The 19,978-nt window shown below is 42.4% G+C and overlaps 1 protein-coding gene and 1 pseudogene across 1 annotated transcript; one reads left to right on the top strand and one right to left on the bottom strand.

The window, feature by feature from the left end:
- Positions 1-640: 640 nt before the first annotated feature.
- Positions 641-9,154, bottom strand: YAE1 (YAE1 maturation factor of ABCE1). Its single transcript, XM_062178786.1, has 3 exons — positions 8,986-9,154; positions 6,831-6,952; positions 641-3,821 (listed from the first exon to the last, which is right to left on the bottom strand). Exons 1-3 carry the CDS (start codon positions 9,112-9,114, stop codon positions 3,392-3,394), a joined length of 681 nt encoding a protein of 226 aa, XP_062034770.1. The 5' UTR covers positions 9,115-9,154; the 3' UTR covers positions 641-3,391.
- Positions 9,155-10,136: 982 nt separating this feature from the next.
- The window catches only part of LOC133749394 (tripartite motif-containing protein 59-like), a 34,025-nt pseudogene continuing 24,183 nt past the window's right edge, over positions 10,137-19,978 (top strand).

The following is a 19,978-nucleotide window of genomic DNA, read 5'->3' as shown; positions in this document are numbered from 1 at the left end:
AGGGTCCCCCTCCACACCACCACCATGGGAAGATCTGGCAGGCTTACACTATGAAGCAAGGCAAAAGACACACAGCAAGGAAGATCTCGTTCACTCGTTTATTCTGGTACAGAGACTCATGTTCCGGGAACACAGATGTAAAGAGCACACATTAACATTCCTCTGTAGTCTAGGAACCTGTATTTTTAGAGATGTTTTCATCCCAATGGCCTTATGAACTCAGCTGTCTTTTTAACTTCATTTTCTTTGAACATCTGTACAAACACTCCAATGTAACCAATGGTGGCAAAGTTTTTTTTTTTTTTTTTTTTTTTTTTTATTTTTAATTTTTGACAGGCAGAGTGGACAGTGAGAGAGAGACAGAGAGAAAGGTCTTCCTTTTGCCGTTGGTTCACCCTCCAATGGCCGCCGCGGTAGCGCGCTGAGGCCGGCGCACCGCACTGTTCCGATGGCAGGAGCCAGGTGCTTATCCTGGTCTCCCATGGGGTGCAGAGCCCAAACACTTGGGCTATCCTCCACTGCACTCCCTGGCCATAGCAGAGAGCTGGCCTGGAAGAGGGGCAACCGGGACAGGATCGGTGCCCCGACCGGGACTAGAACCCGGTGTGCCGGCGCCGCAAGGCGGAGGATTAGCCTGTTGAGCCACGGCGCCGGCTATGGCAAAGTTTTTTAAAGATATTTATTTATTTGAAAGAGTTACACAGAGAGAAGGAGAGGCAGAGTGAGAGAGAGAGGTCTTTTATCCACTGGTTTGCTCCCCAATTGGCTGCCAACAGCTGGAGCTGCACTGTTCCAAAGGCAGGAGCCAGGAGCTTCTTCCAGGTCTCCCACATGGGTGCAGGAGCCCAAGGGCTTGGGCCATCTTCTATTACTTTCCCAGGCCATAGCAGAGAGCTGGATGCAAAGTGGAGCAGCTGAGCCACAAAGCAGCGCTCACATGGGATGCCACCACTGCAGGCAGTGGCCTAACCTGCCATGCCACAGCACTGGCCCCATAAGGGTGTTATCTTATTAATTCGTAATTAATTGCTGATAAAGAATCTTATTAGGGCAGGCCAGATAGCAGTTCAAGATGCACCCACTCAATCGCTAGTTGGCATGATCTTGAGATGCTTTAGTAGGAACGGGTTTTTCATATCTAATAATGCAGGGCAGGGCAACCTCAAGACTTTAGGGGCTGCCAGTAAGCTACCAAGTGGATTTGAGATTTTGGCTGCGTCCATAAACATAGGCACATACGAAATGAATTAGTAAATCTTGGAAAGTGTTTACATCTGGAGAGCTGTAAGAACTTTTTAACCAGCTGCCAAATGTCACTTTTTAAAAACAGATCTGCTGATTTACTCCCCAGAATGCTGCAACAGCCAGGGCTGGGCTGGGCTGAAGTCAGGAGACTGGGTCTCCCACATGAGTTGCAGGGACCCAAGCACTTGAGCCATCATTTGATGCCACCTAGGATTCACATTAGCAGGAAGCTGGTCAGAAGCAGAGCCAGGACTAGGACCAGACCCTCTGATGTCAAACGTCTACTCCTCAACCGTCACTTTAATATCTTCAGCATATTTTGGCAAACCCTGAAACATCACATGGCACTAAGATTTCAAATCTGTTGCTTCAATTTCTTAATGTCCTGTGAACTCTGAGGAAGGTTGTAAAATATTAGTAAATTTTCTCAACTTCTTGAAAAGACTTATTTTGTCAGATTTTCTTTCAGTACGTCTGTCTTGGAGCACAGATGGAAGATACCAATGCTGGTGAAGCAGCAATTCGAGCTATCAAAAAGGAACTCCGGCTGCTTCTGAAGTCAGGCCCCTCACAAATTTGTGTTGCAGGTGAAGAGTGATGAAAAATTCTTTCCCAATTTTTTTAAAAAAACTTATTTATTTATTTGAAAGAGTTACACAGAGAAAGAAGACAGAGAGAGAGAGAGAGACTGAGAGAGAGAGAGAGGGGTCTTCCATCCGCTGGTTCATTCCCCTCAACTGGCTGCAATGGCCGGAACTGTGCTGATCCGAAGGCAGGAGTCAGGAGCTTCCTCCTAGTCTCCTGTGTAGGTGCAGCGGTGCAAGGACTTGGGCCATCTTCCACTGATTTTCAGGCCATAGCAGAGAGCTGCATTGGAAGTGGAGCAGCCGGGACTTGAACCGGTGTTGAAATGGGATGCTGGCACTGCAGGTGGCTACTTTACCCAATACGCCACAGCACAGGTCCCATCTTTCCTAGTTTTGATGGGTTTACGTTGTAGAGTAAAAAAAATTTTGACCAAGTTTTGTCTGCATTACTAATACTGATTCAAAGAAATACAGAAAGCCACGGTTTCAGTGTTTTATGCTTATACAAACCTGAAGCAAAACTGCAGTTTAGAAATAACCTGACATGTTAGACAACACTTCTAACTCCTTACTACTTGGAAAAACTAAGTGACATTTCTTTAGACTTGAATATGAAATGTATTTTCTGTATTTTTCATGAAATTGGATGTCCTTAAACATGAAACTTGAGTCCTAGCATTTTGATTTAATCATTTTTCAACAGTATAAAGTGCCTCAGTTTCTCATGCACTCTTAATTTCAATATATAAACACACTGTGTGTATATATATATATATATATACACATACACACATGTATATATATATATATATATGTATGTATTTGTATTTATATTATTCATTCAGTCATTTTTAAGTTTATGCTGACTAGCTGGTGATAAGGTCCTGACCCTTGATAGTGACCAGAACAGATAGGGTTAGGTTTTTATAAAATGTCTGATTCTTGTTCATTTTAACTAAGTGAGTCTGAAAATGCTTGATTTTGATCAGAAATTTGAAAATGACAATGCTATCTAGAATTCTGAGCACTTTTAAAAAATTCATTTAGTTTTTTTTAAAGTCAGAATTATAGAGAGAGATCTTCATCTGCTGGTTCACTCCCCAAATTGCTGCAACAGCTGGGGTTGGGCCAGGCTGAAGCCAGGAGCCTGGAACTCCATCCAGGTCTGCCATATGGGTGCAGAGGCTCAAACACTTGGGCCATCTTCTGCTGCTTTCCCAGACAAATTAGCAGGGAGCTAGATCAGAAGAGCAGCAACTGAGACTCCAATTGGTGCTCATATGGAATGCTGGTGTTGCAGGTGGTGGTTTAACCCACTATGCTATAATACTGGCCCCAATATATCTTGAACTAAATAAAAACTACCAGTGACAAAGAAAAAGGAGTATGTTATATTTAATAGTGTCAGTTTTGAAGACATTTCAAGCTTCTATGAAGGATAATCCAACAGGTGAAGTGTTCAGTGCAGAAACCACTTCACATTTTGGTTACCTTGTTAGGACACAATGCTCTAAAAAATGCGGTGAACATTATTTTCATTAGGAAAATGAAGATAATTGTTATAGTTGCCCGAGGTGCTGTAATACTTCTACTGATACTCCGAGCTGTTTAACTAAACTGGCTGTCTGTTCTAAAATCCAAGAGAGGCTTGGGTTTTCAGAATGTGCATGCTCCTGGGTTCTATGACATTCTAAATATGCACAATTTATCCCACTAGAACTCTCGCTACAGTTTTTGTTAAACTCAGCACTATCTTCATGAAGTCTTTTGTCTTCAGCTTCATCAATCTTATTTTCAGCTGGAACTACATGACAAAGGTTCATGTCCTCAACGGAGTCCAGTAAGTCTACAACGTGGGGCTGCTGAGTGATTGATTTCAGATGTCTGAGCATATACTCTTCACACTGTCCAACTGCATCCAGAAGATTATTTATCTTACTGATTAAAGTTGAACTATTATTATGAAGGTGACACCAGGAGAGCAAAGCACTGAATGAAAACACAAACAAGAGTTAAATAGGACAAAAAAAATCAAACACAGGCTTTTAGAATGCTTGATGCTAGCCCTACATGTTTCTCTTCCAGATAACACCATGTAAAAATGAATTGATGATAATACAAGTCAAAATCAGTTATGTAATGATGGTAAAATAGGACTTAAAAATATATAGGGATACTATTTTTCAATAGAAATTCAACAATTGGACTTAATATCATAAGCTGTTTATAATTCATAACGCCTCCTTCACAGCCCTTCATCCTCTTTCTTGATTTTAGATTTTCTTCTTATCATTACCTAACTTCTGTTGAAAAGGGCTACATGCTGGCACTGTGGCGTAACAGGTAAAGCTGCCGCATGCAGTGCTGGCATCCCATATGGGCACTGGTTTGAGTGCTCCACTTCCAATCCAGCTCTCTGCTATGGCCTAGGAAAGCAGTGGAAGACGGCCCAAGTCCTTGGGCCCCTGCACCCACATGGGAAACCTCGAAGAAGCTCCTGGCTCCTGCCTTCGGATCAGCGCAGCTCCAGCCATTGTGGCCATCTGGGGAGTGAACCAGATGGAAGACCCCCCCCTCTCTCTCTACCTACGTCCCCTTTTCTCTCTGTGTAACTCTGACTTTCAAATAAATAACTAAATCTTTAACAAAAAAAAAAAAAAAAGAAAAGAAAAAGGCTGCAACTTGGAGACAGATGAGAAAAACTAGTTTGCTTTTTAAGGACAAACAGCTACTAGAGATTCTCAATCTTGGGTCACATTGGAATCACTTGAGCTTTTTTTTTTTTTTTTTTTTTTAAAAAAAGATTAATTTATTTGAAAGGCAGAGTTAGAGAGAGGTAGAGACAGAGCCGAGAGTCTTCTATCTGCTGGTTCACTCCACAAGTGGCAGCAATGGCTAGAGCTGCACCGATCTGAAGCCAGGAGCCAGGAGCTTCTTCTGGGTCTCTCATTCAGGTACAGGGGTTCAAGGACTTGGGCCATTTTCTACTGCTTTCCCAGGCCATAGCAGAGAGCTGGATTGAAGTGGAGCAGCCGAGTCTTAAACTGCTGCCTATATGGGATGCTGGCACTGTAGGCGGCGGCTTTACCTGCTAGGCCACAGCACTGGCCCCTTAAGCAACTTTTAAACCTATGGAGGCCCAGGTTGCACCCTAGACCAATTATATCAGAATATCTGGGGGATATCTTTTTTTTTTTTAGATTTAAAAACAAAATTTATTAGAGTCAAAGAGTGGCACTGAGGTGGGAGGGTAATATTTTTTTGTAAACCCTCCCAGCAAATTTCAAGGGGCAGCCAAGAATAAAAAACAGTTTTCTAAGCATATAGTTGCTTATCATTAACACTGAAGGCTAGTGAAAAATAATTTTAAAGAGATTTCATTTTTTCAGGTTTGTTACAGAGTAGGTTATTGTTTGATGGATTATAAACTATTTTCTTGAAAAAGGTAAAAATTCTAATAGATTTAATATTTTCCTTTTGTAGTATGGTCAAATTTTTTTTAAGTATTTCAGATTGTTCAGATAATCATGTCATAAAATAGCGGTTATTATGAAAAGTAATGTTTTACAAATGGAATTGATATATAAAAACTCAGCAGTGGGGCTGGCACTGTGGTACAGCAGATTAGGCCAATGCCTACGATGCCCACACCCCATGTTGTAGTGCCATTTTCAGTCCTGGCTACTCTGCTTCCAATTCAGTTCCCTGTAAACCTCCCCTGGGAGGTGGTAGATGATGGCTCAGGAGCTTAAGCTCCTGAAACCTATGTGAGAGACATGGATGTAGTTTCTGGCTCCAGGCTTGTTGCAGTTATTTGGGGAGTGAGCCAGCAGATGGTAGGTACTTCTCTGTCTCTTTCACACTGCCTTTAAAATATATAAATGAATAAATATTTAAAAATTCATCAGTAAACTAAGCTTATAAAAGATTAATTTAATTTGATCTGAAGATGAACACTTGATCAATACGCTACTGTAGTATACTAATTCTAGTTTGTGACTTAATTAATGAATTAATTCTAGTTCTAGCTGACTTTTCTAAAATACCAAACACAACTTTTTGCTTTGTTTTACTAATTTTTAGCTTCTAAAATTATTAGTGATTCTTTAAAGCAGCTTATGTTTTTCTCCAGAGGATAGCTTGAAGGTATAAAGCAGGAGCTAGCATTGTGGTATAGCAGGTAAGGCAGCCATCTGCAATGCCTGCATTCCATAGGGGCATGGGTGCAGTCAAGTCCTGGCTGCTCAATTTCTGATCCTGCTCCTGGCTAATGGCCCGGGAAAAGCAGTGGAGGATGGTCCACGTGCTTTGGCCCCTGCTACACATGTGGGAGACTGGAAGAAGCTTCTGGCCTCGGCCCGGCTAGGTGCTGGCTGTTGCGGTCTTCTGCGGGGATGAACCAGAGGATGAAGACCTCTCCACCTGTCTCTCTCTCTCTCTTTCTCTAACTCTGCCTTTTAAGTAAATAAATAAGTTAAGAACAACAGTATAAAGCATCAAGGACAGACCTGTCAGGTCTGAGCTCCATATGCTATCTGATCACTTGGTTCTGTCATATGCCGTTACTGCCCTGCCTTCCCGACAGGTATTCAATGTTAAGGACTAAAATAAATGGAATCATTTTACCTTTATTACTAACTACAATTTCCATCTACTTCTAGTTTAGAGGTCTGTCATATTGGGTTCTGCCAAATGTGCAAGTACTAAAAGTTTTATTTAAAGCCTGAAGATCTTTTAATTAGAGATTGGCAGTAATTTTGGTAGCAAAGAGTAGACACCTTCTTACTGTTTCCTTGCCCAAAAAAGGGACAACATCTGGCTCACATATTAAAATGGATGAGCTGATAATGATTTTTACTCTTTGAAGGCAACAGTCTATGCTTTTCTGCGCTCTTGTGTATTCAACAGCAGAAAGAAGCACTTTAAATGTTTATTTTTTAATATTCATAAAAATCATCCAGTAGTATTAAAGATTCAGCATTTAAATTTTTGAATTACCTCAGTGTTCCTCTGAGTTCTCCATAGTTTACAATGATTGCTGCACCTTCTTTATAGCCTTCATTGAAGCCCTGTTGAAGAGCAACTGCTTTGCCAGCATCGATTCCTTCTCTATAGCCTTCCTAAAAATAAGCAATGAACAACTACAGTTGTAACTAACACCAAGTGAACCATATGTAGGCCTTTCTAGAAAGGCACAGACCCAATTTGGAAAACTGATGAAACTGGCTTTTACTGCATTCTTGAAAATAATATGGTATAGCCCCACCAGCAATGTAGGTTATGCTCCTCATAAAAGTTTATTACTGGTTTATCGTTTCTTATCCCACTTTTGAAGTGTGTTCTCACCCAGTTTTTAACACCTCTGTTTTAACAATGTCTTCACAGAAAGGAAACATGGAAACTTATATGTCTGGCCCTCTGGCAACTGAATGGAAAGGTGTGGGTGGGTGAGGAGACAGAACAAAGTAAGGAAAGGCAACACTGTTTTAGAAGGAAAGTGAGAAGCCTGTTTTTAGAAATTTTGCTTGATCCTTAAATCCAAGTAAATTCTCTGTGGACAGAAACTTTTTCTGCATGTTCCAAGTATGGCACAGCACTCAAGAGATGCTTATTATTGGGGCCAGCACTGTGGAAAAGGGGGTAAAGTGGCTGCCTGCAATGCTGGCATTCCATACAGGCTCTGGTTCGAATCTCTGCTGCTCCACTTCTGATCCAGTTCTATGGCCTGGGAAAGCAGTAGAAGACAGTCCAAATCCCTGGGCCCCTGCACACATGTGGGAGACCCGGAGGAAGCTCCTGGATCCTGGCTTCAGATTGCCCAGCTCTGCTGATGGGGCCTTTTGGGGAGTGACCCAGCAGATGGGAGACCTCTCTCTCTCTCTGCTCTGTAACTGTAACTTTGCTTCTGTAACCCTGCCTTTCAAATAAATCTTAATAAAGAGAGAGAGAGAGAGAGAGAGAGAGAGAGAGAGAGAGAGAGAGGTGCCAGTATTGACTGGTCCAGCTTTAGTGTCACATAACACTTTTTATAACTGATAACATGGTTGCTGGACTAAGCAAATATTATTTGGCTGAAACATTAATTTAGGGCAGATCCCCAACTGCAGCTTTAGGAGCAATTTAATGGCTGGCAAATATAATAAGTGGAAGCAACAACCCCCACCATTTAGTCTTCACCCAGAACTAAGCTCTGAGTACTCCATCTGGAAATTAAGCTTAGACTCAATAAATAAAATTAAACATGAACAATTCACATCCAACAAATAAGAAGAAAATCGGCTTTAATATTCCCTTACTTGGTCATCAATATTCCATCTTAGCTTTCTTCTACTGCTTTTTTTTTTTTTTTTAAGATTTACTTATTTATTTGAAAGGCAAAGTTACAGAGAGGCAGAGGCAGAGAGAGACAGAGGTCTTCCATCAGCTGGTTCACTCCCCAGATGGCTGCAACTACTGGAGCTGAGCTGATCCGAAGCCAGGAGCTTCTTCTGGGTCTCCCACATGGGTGCAGGGACCCAAGGACTTGGGCCATCTTCTACTGCTTTCCCAGGCCACGGCAGAGAGCTGGCTCAGAAGTGGAGCAGCCGGGACTCAAACCAGCTCCCATATGGGATGCGGGCACTGCAGGCGGTGGCTTTACCGGCTGGCTATGCCACAGCCCCGACCCCTCTCCTACTGCCTTTAACATTGTAAAGTTCACTTTTTTCGTGTATCTTGGTTAAAGCCACTCCTAACTCTGGGCTCCCGACCCACTCTAGCTACCCGTGGAAGCCTGAATGCGTGTCCTTTGACAGGCGTAATCAGCAGTCATGTAGTCACTGTATCGGTATGTCTCTCCCCCACCCACTTCCCTGTGATCATCATCACACAGCAATCGCTTCCAAGTGTGGACATCATTTATTTCGGAGGGCGTCCCGCTTCTCCAACGCCCTCCCGCAAGCGCTCAAACAACGCGTCTCTGGGGTTCACCTGCTTCCACGCAACCCACTGGGAAATCCTGGCGGGACGCGGGACAGATCGCGTGGCAAAGGGTAAGGACGGCGACGCCAGCCAGACTGGGACCACCGTGAGCCCGGCTTCTTCACAACTCCGGGCTCCGCTCCCCCACAGCCCGGCGCCCCCCGGGGCCCCCGCACCCTCCCTCCGGCTTTACTTTCACTCGTTTCTGCATGTGATTCCGCCATTCCCGCTGGACCACGAGCGACTCGTCAGCTTCCTCATCAAACACGTCCCCCTCCTCGGCCGGGCTCTGGACCGAAGCAGCAGCCCGAACCCACGCCATCACCGAGACAGCTACGGAGCCGCAGGCAACAGGAAACACCCGCGGCTGCTTCCGGTGTGAGGGGCGGGGCGAAGGCTGCGCTCCCGGCGCTCAGGGCGGGTGCGCGTGCGCGGAGGCGATCTGTCGGGGTTGCGGGCTGTCCCGCCTGAGGTCCAGAGCTTTTGGACTCGCGGACTTTGGGACTAAGTCAGTGAACGCGGTGCGTCGGTGTGCACCTTGATTCCTTCCTCGGCTGGGGCGTGACCTTGGTCAGACCCCGCGGGAAACACTTTGCATTCCTGTCGTAGACTGCAGTGTTCCGGGTGTGGGAGAGGCTCCTTTGGTAAAATCACTCAAGGCGGTTGAGCCAATACTGCTCAAAGACGGTCTCAGAATCTCAGCGTGTGCAGGGGACGCGACAACCTGTTAGGAGCTTGAAGCAAAGAGCGAAAGAGTCAGAGAGTTAACTACTGCGGCCCATTTGAGATCAATAGGAAATAGAAAGGTTGCCTTTGTCATCGACACATCTTCCTTGATTCTCAGAAGCCTTTGCTGCCTTCCACTCTTGCTCAGATGCGCTAAATGCAGACTGTGGTCTTGGCGAGAGCGGGAACTTGTCTGCCCCAGCACCAGCAGGTTCTGACACAGCAGGTGAAAGCACCCCAGTGGCATCCTGCTTTGCCTTTGTTTGTGTGGGTAAATGAGTCCTGTGACAGTCGTGGTTGGTTTGTCTTACATTTTCTTGAATACCTGCCTGTGTCTGGATACCTTAGTGAATAATACAGATAAAAGTTCCTAGCCCTTTGGACGTTATTCCTGTAGAATCTGCAGAGCACACACAGCAAACAAATATGAGTAACTTAGGTAGTTTGAAGATTATAAATAATAAATGTTATGAAACAAATTTAAAACAAGTAAAGTAAAGGGAATCCTGAGTGTGTGTGGGAGCGAGTGGATGGTGCAGGTTACGAATTTAAATTTTAGAATTTTGCATCTCACAAATACATAAGCTGCAGAAGGCATATATTAAGTACACTCTTAAAAATGTATTTATTGGAGCTGCTCTCGGCGTCCGCTGTGAGGCTGTGGAGAGCTGTTCCCCGCGGCGGTGTTGCAAGATCTCCGTCTCCCTGCGAATAAGAATAAAAGCATCTGGACAACTTGGGGAAGATAAAGTATATTCAATTAAGTTGCTGACCAGGATATCCAGAAAGTAGGAAATGCACAATTTTGAGGACGAGTTAACATGTCCCATTTGTTACAGTATTTTTGAAGATCCTCGAGTACTACCATGCTCTCACACATTTTGTAAAAATCGTTTGGAAAATGTTCTTCAGGCATCTGGTAACTTTTATATATGGAGACCTTTATGAATTCCACTCAAGTGTCCTAATTGCAGAAGTATTATTGAAATTGCTCCTACTGGTATTGAATCTTTACCTGTTAATTTTGCATTAATGGCCATTATTGAAAAGTACCAGCAAGAAGACCATCCAGATATTGTCACCTGCCCTGAACGTTATAGGCAACCATTAAATGTTTATTGTCTACTAGATAAAAAATTAGTTTGTGGTCATTGCCTTACTATAGGTCAACATCATGGTCATCCCATTGATGACCTTCAAAGTGCCTATCTGAAAGAAAAGGACATACCTCAGAAACTGCTTAAACAGTTAACTGACACATACTGCACAGAGCTCACTCATGTTATTGAAAAGCTGGAAGAACAAAAATCTCTTTCTGAGAAAATGGTCCAAGGTGATAAGGAAGTTGTTCTCCAGTATTTTAATGAACTTAGTGATACAATAGAACAGAAAAAAAAAAAAAACTTTCCTAACTGCTCTCTGTGATGTTGGCAATCTGATTAATCAAGAATATACTCCACAAATTGAAAGAATGAAAGAAATGAGAGCAACAGCTTGAACTGGTGGCACTGACAACATCTTTACAAGAAGAGTCTCAAATTTCTTGAGCAAGTTGATGATATCCACCAACGTGTTCAGCTCTTAAAACAAAGACCACTCCCTGACGTCCAACCTGTTGAGGTCTATCCTCGAGTAAGCCAAATACTGAAGGAAGATTGGAACAGGACAGAAATTGGACAAATTAATAAAGTTCTTTTTTTTTTTTTTGACAGGCAGAGTGGATAGTGAGAGAGAGAGAGAGACAGAGAGAAAGGTCTTCCTTTTCGCCGTTGGTTCACCCTCCAATGGCCACTGCGGCCAGCATATTGTGCTGATCCGAAGCCAGGAGCCAGGTGCTTCTCCTGGTCTCCCATGCGGGTGCAGGGCCCAAGGAGTTGGGCCATCCTCCACTGCCTTCCCGGGCCATAGCAGAGAGCTGGCCTGGAAGAAGGGCAACCGGGATAGAATCCGGCGCCCCAACCGGGACTAGAACCTGGTGTGCCGGCGCCGCAAGGCGGAGGATTAGCCTGTTAAGCCACGGCGCCAGCCAAAATTAATAAAGTTCTAATTCCTGAAATGAAGATTTCTTCAAAAAAGATGTTATGTTCTTGGCCTGAAAAGGATGAAAAAGAAGTTGAACTTATAAAACTTTTAAACATTGCTATAGTTGTGCTAATTTCTATATTGATAGTCATACTCTTTTTCAAGCAACACATAATAACTTTTTTAAGTGAAGTCTCTTGAGTATGTTTTTCTGAAGTCTCTCTATCAGTTTAACAAAGTTTATGTAAGAATTTTCATGATTTAGAGACTGTACTGTCTCACACTTTATACTTGTTGAAGGAATTTATCTGGAAATTAGTTTCTCATTGAAAACTTAAAATTGTTTAAATGGGCTTATTCTGTACAGCAGCAACTAAGCATTGCTAAATGGAGAAATGGGTAGCACAAACAGCAAACCAAACTAGTTACAACAAATACCAATATATAGAAATGTTAAACCTTTTATGCTTCTGTTGGATAGAATGATATGTCAATATTAGAAATGACACAGAACCTGGAACATGATTCAGATCAAGTCAGTATTAGAAAACTAGAATAAGGGGCTGGCGTTGGTGGCATATTGGGTTGTCACCACCTGCAGTGCTGGTATCCCATATGGGTGCCTGTTCAAATCCCAGCTGCTCCACTTCCAATCTAGCTCCCTGCTAATGGCACTTGGGAAAGCAGAAGATGGCTTGAGTCCTTGGGCCCCTGCCACCACGTGGGAGACCCAGAAGCATCTTCTGGCTCCTGACTTCTGCCTAGCACAGCCCTGGCTGTTGCAGCCATCTGGAGAGTGAAGTGAACCAGTGGATGGAAAATCCATTCCTCCCATCCCCCCGTAATTCTGCCTTTCAAAGAAATCTTTTTTAAAAAGGAAAACTATAATAAAATGTAATAATGACTTGAAAAAATGTATTTATTAGTTAGAAACGAAATGGCAATAAAGGAATCGATAAAGATAACAATTGAATAATGTTGACTAATCTGAGCGCATTTAGCCTAGTGCGTGAGATGCTAGCCTCCTGCACTGGAGTGCCTTCATTAGAAGCCAGCCTCTCACTTTGTTTGGAGTGCCTGAGTTTGATGTGCAGCTCTGACGCCTGACTCCAGCTTCCTGCTAATGCAGACCCTGGGAAGCAGTGGTGATAGCGCAAGTGGTTCCTGCCGCTCACATGGGAGACTTTGATTGCCTTCCCAGCTCCCAACTTTGCCCATCTCCAGCCTAGATTATCACTGGTATTTTGGGAAGTGAAGCAGTGCCTAGGAGCTCCCCCTCTTTGTCTATCTCTCAAATAAAATTAAAAAATAGAAAATCTTTTTTTGAAAAGATTTATTTATTTGAAAGTCAGTTACACAGAGGGAGGAGAGGCAGAGACAGAGACAGAGACAGAGAGAGGGAGAGAGAGAGAGAGAGAGAGTCTTCCATCCGCTGGTTCACTCCTCAATTGGCTGTAACAGCCGGAGCTGCGCTGATCTGAAGCCAGGAGCCAGGAGCTTCTTCCGGGTCTCCCATGCAGGAGCAGGGGCCCAAGCACTTGGGCCATCCTCTACTGATTTCGCAGGCCACAGCAGAGAGCTGGATGGGAAGTGGAGCAGCCGGGTCTTAAACCAGCACCCATATGGGATCCCGGCGCTTCAGGCCAGGGCGTTAACCCACTGCGCCACAGCGCTTCCCCCCAAAAATAGAAAATCTTAAAAACTTGAAAAAATAAATCTAAAAATTGATTCTTGGAAAAAATAAAAGATAATCTTGATATGGTTTTGATTTTAAAGGAGAAAAAGTATAAGATAGGAGTAAAAAAAGAGGCAACCACTGATGTAGAAAAAAAAGTATTATAAACTACTCACTGAAACTCAGGAGAAATACATTTGAAAAACTGAAATAAATGAGTAACTTCTTAACACAGTTGACCCAGGAAGTAGAAAACATGAAGAAACAAATTACTATACAAAAACTGGGATTCAGTCTCTACTATAAAGAACAGGATGGAAACTTAACAGTTTCACAGCTGAGTCTTTTTTAATATTTAAAAATGATAGGTAATTTAATATTTTTCTGTTTTAGAGCAGAGAAAATGACAGTAACTTCCTGAATCATTTCATGACACCAGGCTTACTGTAACCTGACAAAGATGGCTAAAAAAAAGAAAAAGCAAGCAAAAGAACCAAAAAACCAGGGACCAGCATTGTGGCATTGTGGATTAAGCTACTACCTTCCGTACCAGCATCCTCTTTGAGTCCCAGCTGTTCCACTTCTGATCTAGCTCCCTGCTAAAGAGCCTAGGAAAGCAGTAGAAGATGGCCCAAGTATGTGGGCCCCTGCACCCACATGAGAGACCCGGATGAAGCTCCTGGCTTTAGCCTGGCCCAGCCATGGCCATTGCAGCTATTTGGGGAGCGAACCAGCGGATAGTAGACCTCTTTTTCTGTCTCTCCTTCTCTCACTGTAACTCTGCCTTTCAAGTAAATAAATTAATCTTTTTTAAAAGATTTATTTTATTTATTTGAAAGAGTTACAGAGAGAGGTAGAGACAGAGAGAGAGGTCTTCTATCCGCTGGTTCACTCCCCAGAGGGCTCCAACACCTGGAGCTGCGCTGATCCAAAGCCAGGAGCTTCTTCTGATTCTCCCATGTGAGTGCAGGGATCCAAGTCTTGGGCCATCTTCTAATGCTATCCCAGGCCATAGCAGAGAGCCGGATAGGAAGAGGAGCAGCGGGGACTTGAACCTGCGCCCATATGGGATGCTGGCGCTTCAGACCAGGGCTTTAACCTGCTGCACCACAGCGCCGGCCCCAATAAATTAATCTTAAAAACAAAACAAATCCCAAAGTTCAAGTTAGTTTATGGATATTCAAAAGAGACTCCAATACTTCATCAAAAGATATTTCAAAGAATGGGCCATCAAAGAAGGAAGTATCTTTCTCTGAAGAGAGGAGAGAACTTCCACTTTGACTTTGACCTTGCCTAAATAAGATTGGAGTCTTCGAACTCAAAAGGCTTCCATAGCCTTGGCAACTCATGACAAGAGCCTAGGGAGATTACTGATGCCATAAACAAGAGTGTCAATTTGTTAAGTCAACAACAGGAGTCACTGTGCACTTACTCCTAATGTAGGATCTCTGTCCTTAATGTGTTGTTCAATGTGAATTAATGCTATAACTAGTACTCAAATAGTATTTTACACTTTATGTTTCTGTGTGGGTGCAAACTGTTGAAATCTTTACTTAATATATACTAAATTGATCTCATATATATATGTGTATATATATATATATATATATAAAGAGAATTGAAAATGAATCTTGATGTGAATGGAATGGGAGAGGGAGTGGGAGAGGGGAGGGTTGCAGGTGGGAGGGAAGTTATGGGGGGAAAAGCCATTGCAATCCATAATATGTACTTTGGAAGTTTATATTTATTAAATAAAAGTGAAAAAAAAGATATTTCAAGAAGTTTCATTCCATGAAAGCAAACTTTTTTTCCATGTTAGGATATCTCAACATATTTCATTGCATCAACAATTTAAAGGGAAAATATATTAATAAATGCTGAAAATTATTTGAAAAAATGTAAAAACCAGTTATGATAAAACAAAATGAAATAGAACTAGAAATAACTATAAATTGATAAAAGGCCTTACCAAAATCTGAAAGCAAGTAGTAGTTTCAGCACTAAGTTTTTTTTTCCCCAGAAACCTTTTATTTAAGGAATAGAAACTCATACATTTCTTTCTTTTTTTTTTTAAGATTTAATTATTTATTTGAGAGAGTTACATAGAAGGAGAGCAGAGAGAGAGAGAGAGAGAGAGAGACAGAGTTCTTCTACCCGCTGGCTCTCTCCACAAATGGCCGCAATAGCAGGAGCTGTGCCAATCTGGTCTCCCATGCGGGTGCAGGGCCCAAGGACTTGGGCCATCCTCCACTGCACTCCTGGGCCACAGCAGAGAGCTGGACTGGAAGAGGAGCAACCGGGACAGAATCCGGTCCCCCGACCAGGATTAGAACCCAGGGTGCTGGCGCTGCAGGCAGAGGATTAGCCTAGTGAGCTGTGGTGCCAGCCCTAGTCATTGCTTCTTAAAGTGTCAATCTCACTTCTAGAGATTACCTTTTAGGTGCTCTATCAGTTACCACAGGTCAGGGAGAACTTTTGGTATTTGTCGTTTTGGGACTGGCTCATTTCACTAAGTATGATGGTTTCCAGTTGCATCCATTTTGTTGGGAAAGACTGGATTTCATTTTTTTTGTTTTTACCATTGTGTAGTATTCCATGGTGTACATAGCCCGTCATTTATTTGTCCAGTCTTCAGTTGAAGGGCGTTTGGGTTGATTCCACAGCGCAGGTATTGTGAATTGAGCTGCAATAAGCATGGGGGTACAGATAATTCTTTCACAGGCTGATTTCATTTCCCTTGGGTAAATTCCCAGGGGAGGGTGGCTGGGTCATATGGCAGGTTGATACTCAGATTTCTGAAGTATCTCTACACTGTCTTCCATAGCAGCTTCACCAGTTTACAGTCCCACCAACAGCGGATTAGGGTACCTTCTTCTCTACATCCTCACCAGCATTTGTTTGTTACTTTCTATATGAAAGCCATTCTAACAGGGGTGCGGTGAAACCTCACTGTGGTTTTAATTTGCATTTCCCTGACTAGTGATCCTGAGCATTTTCTCATGTGTCTATTGGCCATTTCGATTTCCTCTTTTGAAAAATGCCTGTTTAAGTTCTCCAGCACTCAGGTTTTAAGATATTTCCTTTAAATTGTAGAAAAGAGGGCACCTGGCAATGACCATTATATTTAATGTTCTTTTGGAGACATGACATGATAAGAGATTAGAACATTATCTGTATAAATGTTGGATAATAAGAGATGAAGTTATTTCTTTTTGCTGGAAATGTGATTGTATGCCTAGAAAACCCAAAAAGCTTTGCTTAAATACCTTATAATAAATAAACTAATAAAGGAGAGTGAAGTGGTCTCTGGGTACAAGAAAAACAAACAGACCAACAGCCTCTTTTTTTCTACTAATAATCATCTACAAATGAAAATGAGTAAATATTCCACTGATAATACCAACTGATATTTTAAAATATAGTATTACTTTATATAATTAGTAGAGTATTTATAAATATCAGGAACACTTTTTTTTTTAAAGATTTATTTATGTATTTGAAAGGCAGAGTTACAGAGAGGCAGAGAGAGAGAGAGAGAGAGAGAGAGAGAGTGAGAGAATCTTCTAGCTGCTGGTTCACTCCTCAGATGGCCACAACGGCCAGAGCTGTGCCGATCCAAAGCTAGGAGCCACCAGGAGTTTCTTCTGGGTCTCTCACATGGGTGCAGGGGACCAAGGACTTGGGGCATCTTCTACTGGTTTTCCAGGCCACAGCAGAGAGTTGGATTAGAAGTGGAGCAGCCGGGACTCGAACCAGTGCCCATATAAGATTCCAGCACTGCAGGCAGTGGCTTTGCCCACTACGCCACAGTGCCAGCCCCTATTTTTAAAGTCATGCAGTAAAAGGCAGTCATTTTGAGTGTATAGTATGATGAGTTTTGATAAATATATTTACCTGGGTAACTATTAATCAGGGTATAGAAAATTTCCATTACCCCAGAAAATTTCCTTATAATCCTTTGCAGTAAGTTCCTCACTCCTGGCAATCCATTTACTATAGATCTGTTTTGCCCGTTTTAGAACTTCATAAGAATGGAATCCCACACAGTCATGGATTCCACATTTGCAGGTCCTACATCCATGTAACAAACAAACTGCAGACTGAAAATATTTGAAGAAATGTTGTTCTCAATATGTACAGGCTTTTTTCTTGTTATTGGCCTCTAAATATACAGAATACCAAGTACTTACAGGGCATTTGCATTGTATTGGTATTGTAGGTAATCTGGAGATGATTTAGAATATTTGAGAGGCTGTATATGGGTTGTATGCAAGTAATACAGCAATTAATGTAAGGCACTTGAGCAAAGAATTTTGCTATCTTCAGAAGCCCTGGGACCAGCAGTGAGAGCTGACTGTATTTCCTTTTAAGTAGTGTCTTCTTTGCCTTAGCATATTTTGAGATTTGTTATATGGTTGACTGTAAATACTGTTTTTGTTGCATGAATAATTTGTCCAGTTGCTTGTTGGACATTTGGATTATTTCCAGTTTTTGACATTTTGTTAATAACATTTTTGTACCTGTCATTTTGTGTATATATTTTCATTTCTCCTGGGTAAGTGTCTAGAAGTGGAATTGCTGGGTCATATGGTAAGTATAAATTTAACATCATAAGAAAATGCCAAAATATTTTTCAAAGTGATTGTACCATTTTTCACCCTCGCCAGCTATGTATGAGAATGTTAGTTGCTTTACATCCTCTACCTCACTTGGAATTGTCAATAGCAAATATTTAATATTGGTTATTCTGGGAGCCAGCACTGTGTCATAGAAGGGCTGATACTTTGGCCTAGTAGATAAAGCCACCGCCTGCAGTGCCGGCATCCCATATGGGTGCCGATTCAAGTCCCAGCTGCTCCACTTCCTACCCAGCTCTCTACTGTGGCCTGGGAAAGCAGTAGAAGATGGCCTAAGTCCTTGGGCCCCTGCACCCATGTAGGAGGCCTGGAAGAAGCTCCTGGCTCCTAGCTCCTGGCTTTGGATCGGTGTGACTCCAACTGTTGCAGCCATCCGGGGAGTGAACCAGTGGATGGAAGACCTCTCTCTCCCTGCCTCTTCTTCTCTCTCTGTGTAATTCTGACATTCAAGTAAAATAAATAAATCTTTTAAGAAAATTGGTTATTCTGATGGGTGTGTAGTGGTATCTTACTGTGATTTTAATTTGCATTTTCCAAATGACTTATGCTTCTAGATTTTTGTGTGCTTGTTTGCTAAATGTGTATCTCTTTTTCTACCATAGCTATTTTTATTATATTACAATAATTAGCTGTTTGTATTTCTTTTTAAATGTAGTCTTTGCCCATTTGAAAATTTGGGTAGTCTTCTTACTGTGTTTATTTTTTTCAGTTGATGCAACTCAGTAATTTTTATTGCAACTGGAAGACAATACATCACAGAAACTTTATGGTAAGTCTGGGGAAAAGTGTTATTTACAATAAATGATGAAGTAGTTTGTCTTTGGCAATATGATTACACGTGAAGAATGCGAGATGCAAGTATGGATGTCTCCAAAGCAACGCCACCAAGTCCCTAGGGTTCAGCTGATGGTGTCTGTCTCTGCACTGCTGCTTTAGGTTAACACAAACACAAATGAACGTCACGTTTATTATCCTTTATGGTGTTCCATTTGTATTCATGACATTTGCAGTTTCAGACAGAAAAAATTGGCTTTTGAAAAATTATTACTCCTGTAAATTAATTTGACCATATAGGTCTCTTGGCTTGGAAAGGTCAGATGACCCCAAGCATCAACGGTAAACCTTTTGGTCTTCTGATTGCTTTATCACTGCTGTTGTTGTTGTTTTTTTTTTCCTGCAATACAAAAACAAAAATTTAGAAATGTTACAGAATCAGAGTATAAAAAAAGTACAAGTGCTTCCCAGACACACAGATATTTTTTTCCTCCACATATTCACTGTGGCAGTATAAGTAGTAAGTGTGATGACAGACCATGAGACTGGTTACTGAATCAGCTGTGGGCTTCGATGTTCTCAGCAGTACATACTCAACAAGTGCTGAACGCTTAAATAACTGAAAGCGTGCTAAGTTCATATACCAAGGGGCTGAGGAGCACGGGCCATAGTCATGAGAGGATGGAAGGGTTCCTAGGTTTGATGGGTTCACCACATCAAAGTCTTGGAGAATCCAGAATGGACTATCAGTTATTTGCAAAAGGTGCAGATGGTTCTTTCTGTGTTTTAAATATTCTTTTTTTTTTTTAAGAAAATTTTTTTTTTTGGACAGGCAGAGTGGATGGTGAGAGAGAGAGACAGAGAGAAAGGTCTTCCTTTTTGCCATTGGTTCACCCTCCAATGGCTGCTGCGGCCAGCGCATCTCGCTGATCCGAAGCCAGGAGCCAGGTGCTTCTCCTGGTCTCCCATGGGGTGCAGGGCCCAAGCACTTGGGCCATCCTCCACTGCCTTCCCAGGCCACAGCAGAGAGCTGGCCTGGAAGAGGAGCAACCGGGACAGAATCCGGTGCCCCAACCGGGACTAGAACCCGGTGTGCCGGCGCCGCAAGGTGGAGGATTAGCCTGTTAAGCCATGGCACTGGCTTAAAGATTCTTTATATATTCTGCATATAAATCCTTTGCCAGATATATGTAATGTGAAAATATCCTTTACATTATTTATATCTACCAGGAGACAGATGTAGAGACAGAGTTTGGAGTATCTGAGGCTTATTAGGGAGTGGGGAACAATGCCTGTGAGACATGAGAAGAGGAAGCAAGATTAGGCAGGGAAAGCATTCAGAAAGGGATGCT

The sequence above is a fragment of the Lepus europaeus genome, chromosome 20, assembly GCF_033115175.1.
Source record: "Lepus europaeus isolate LE1 chromosome 20, mLepTim1.pri, whole genome shotgun sequence".
Classification (NCBI taxonomy): domain Eukaryota; kingdom Metazoa; phylum Chordata; class Mammalia; order Lagomorpha; family Leporidae; genus Lepus; species Lepus europaeus.
The sequence above is the reverse complement of the archived record's forward strand: the minus strand, read 5'-3'. Positions and strand labels throughout refer to the sequence as shown.

Excerpts from the sequence above, each read along its gene's own strand:
- YAE1 (XM_062178786.1), bottom strand. The coding sequence starts at position 9,114 with ATGGCGTGGGTTCGGGCTGCTGCTTCGGTCCAGAGCCCGGCCGAGGAG. Across the intron at positions 6,953-8,985 it reads ACATGCAGAAACGAGTGAAA|GAAGGCTATAGAGAAGGAAT; the intron begins GTAAAGCCGGAG and ends GCTTATTTTTAG. Across the intron at positions 3,822-6,830 it reads GAACTCAGAGGAACACTGAG|TGCTTTGCTCTCCTGGTGTC; the intron begins GTAATTCAAAAA and ends GTTTTCATTCAG.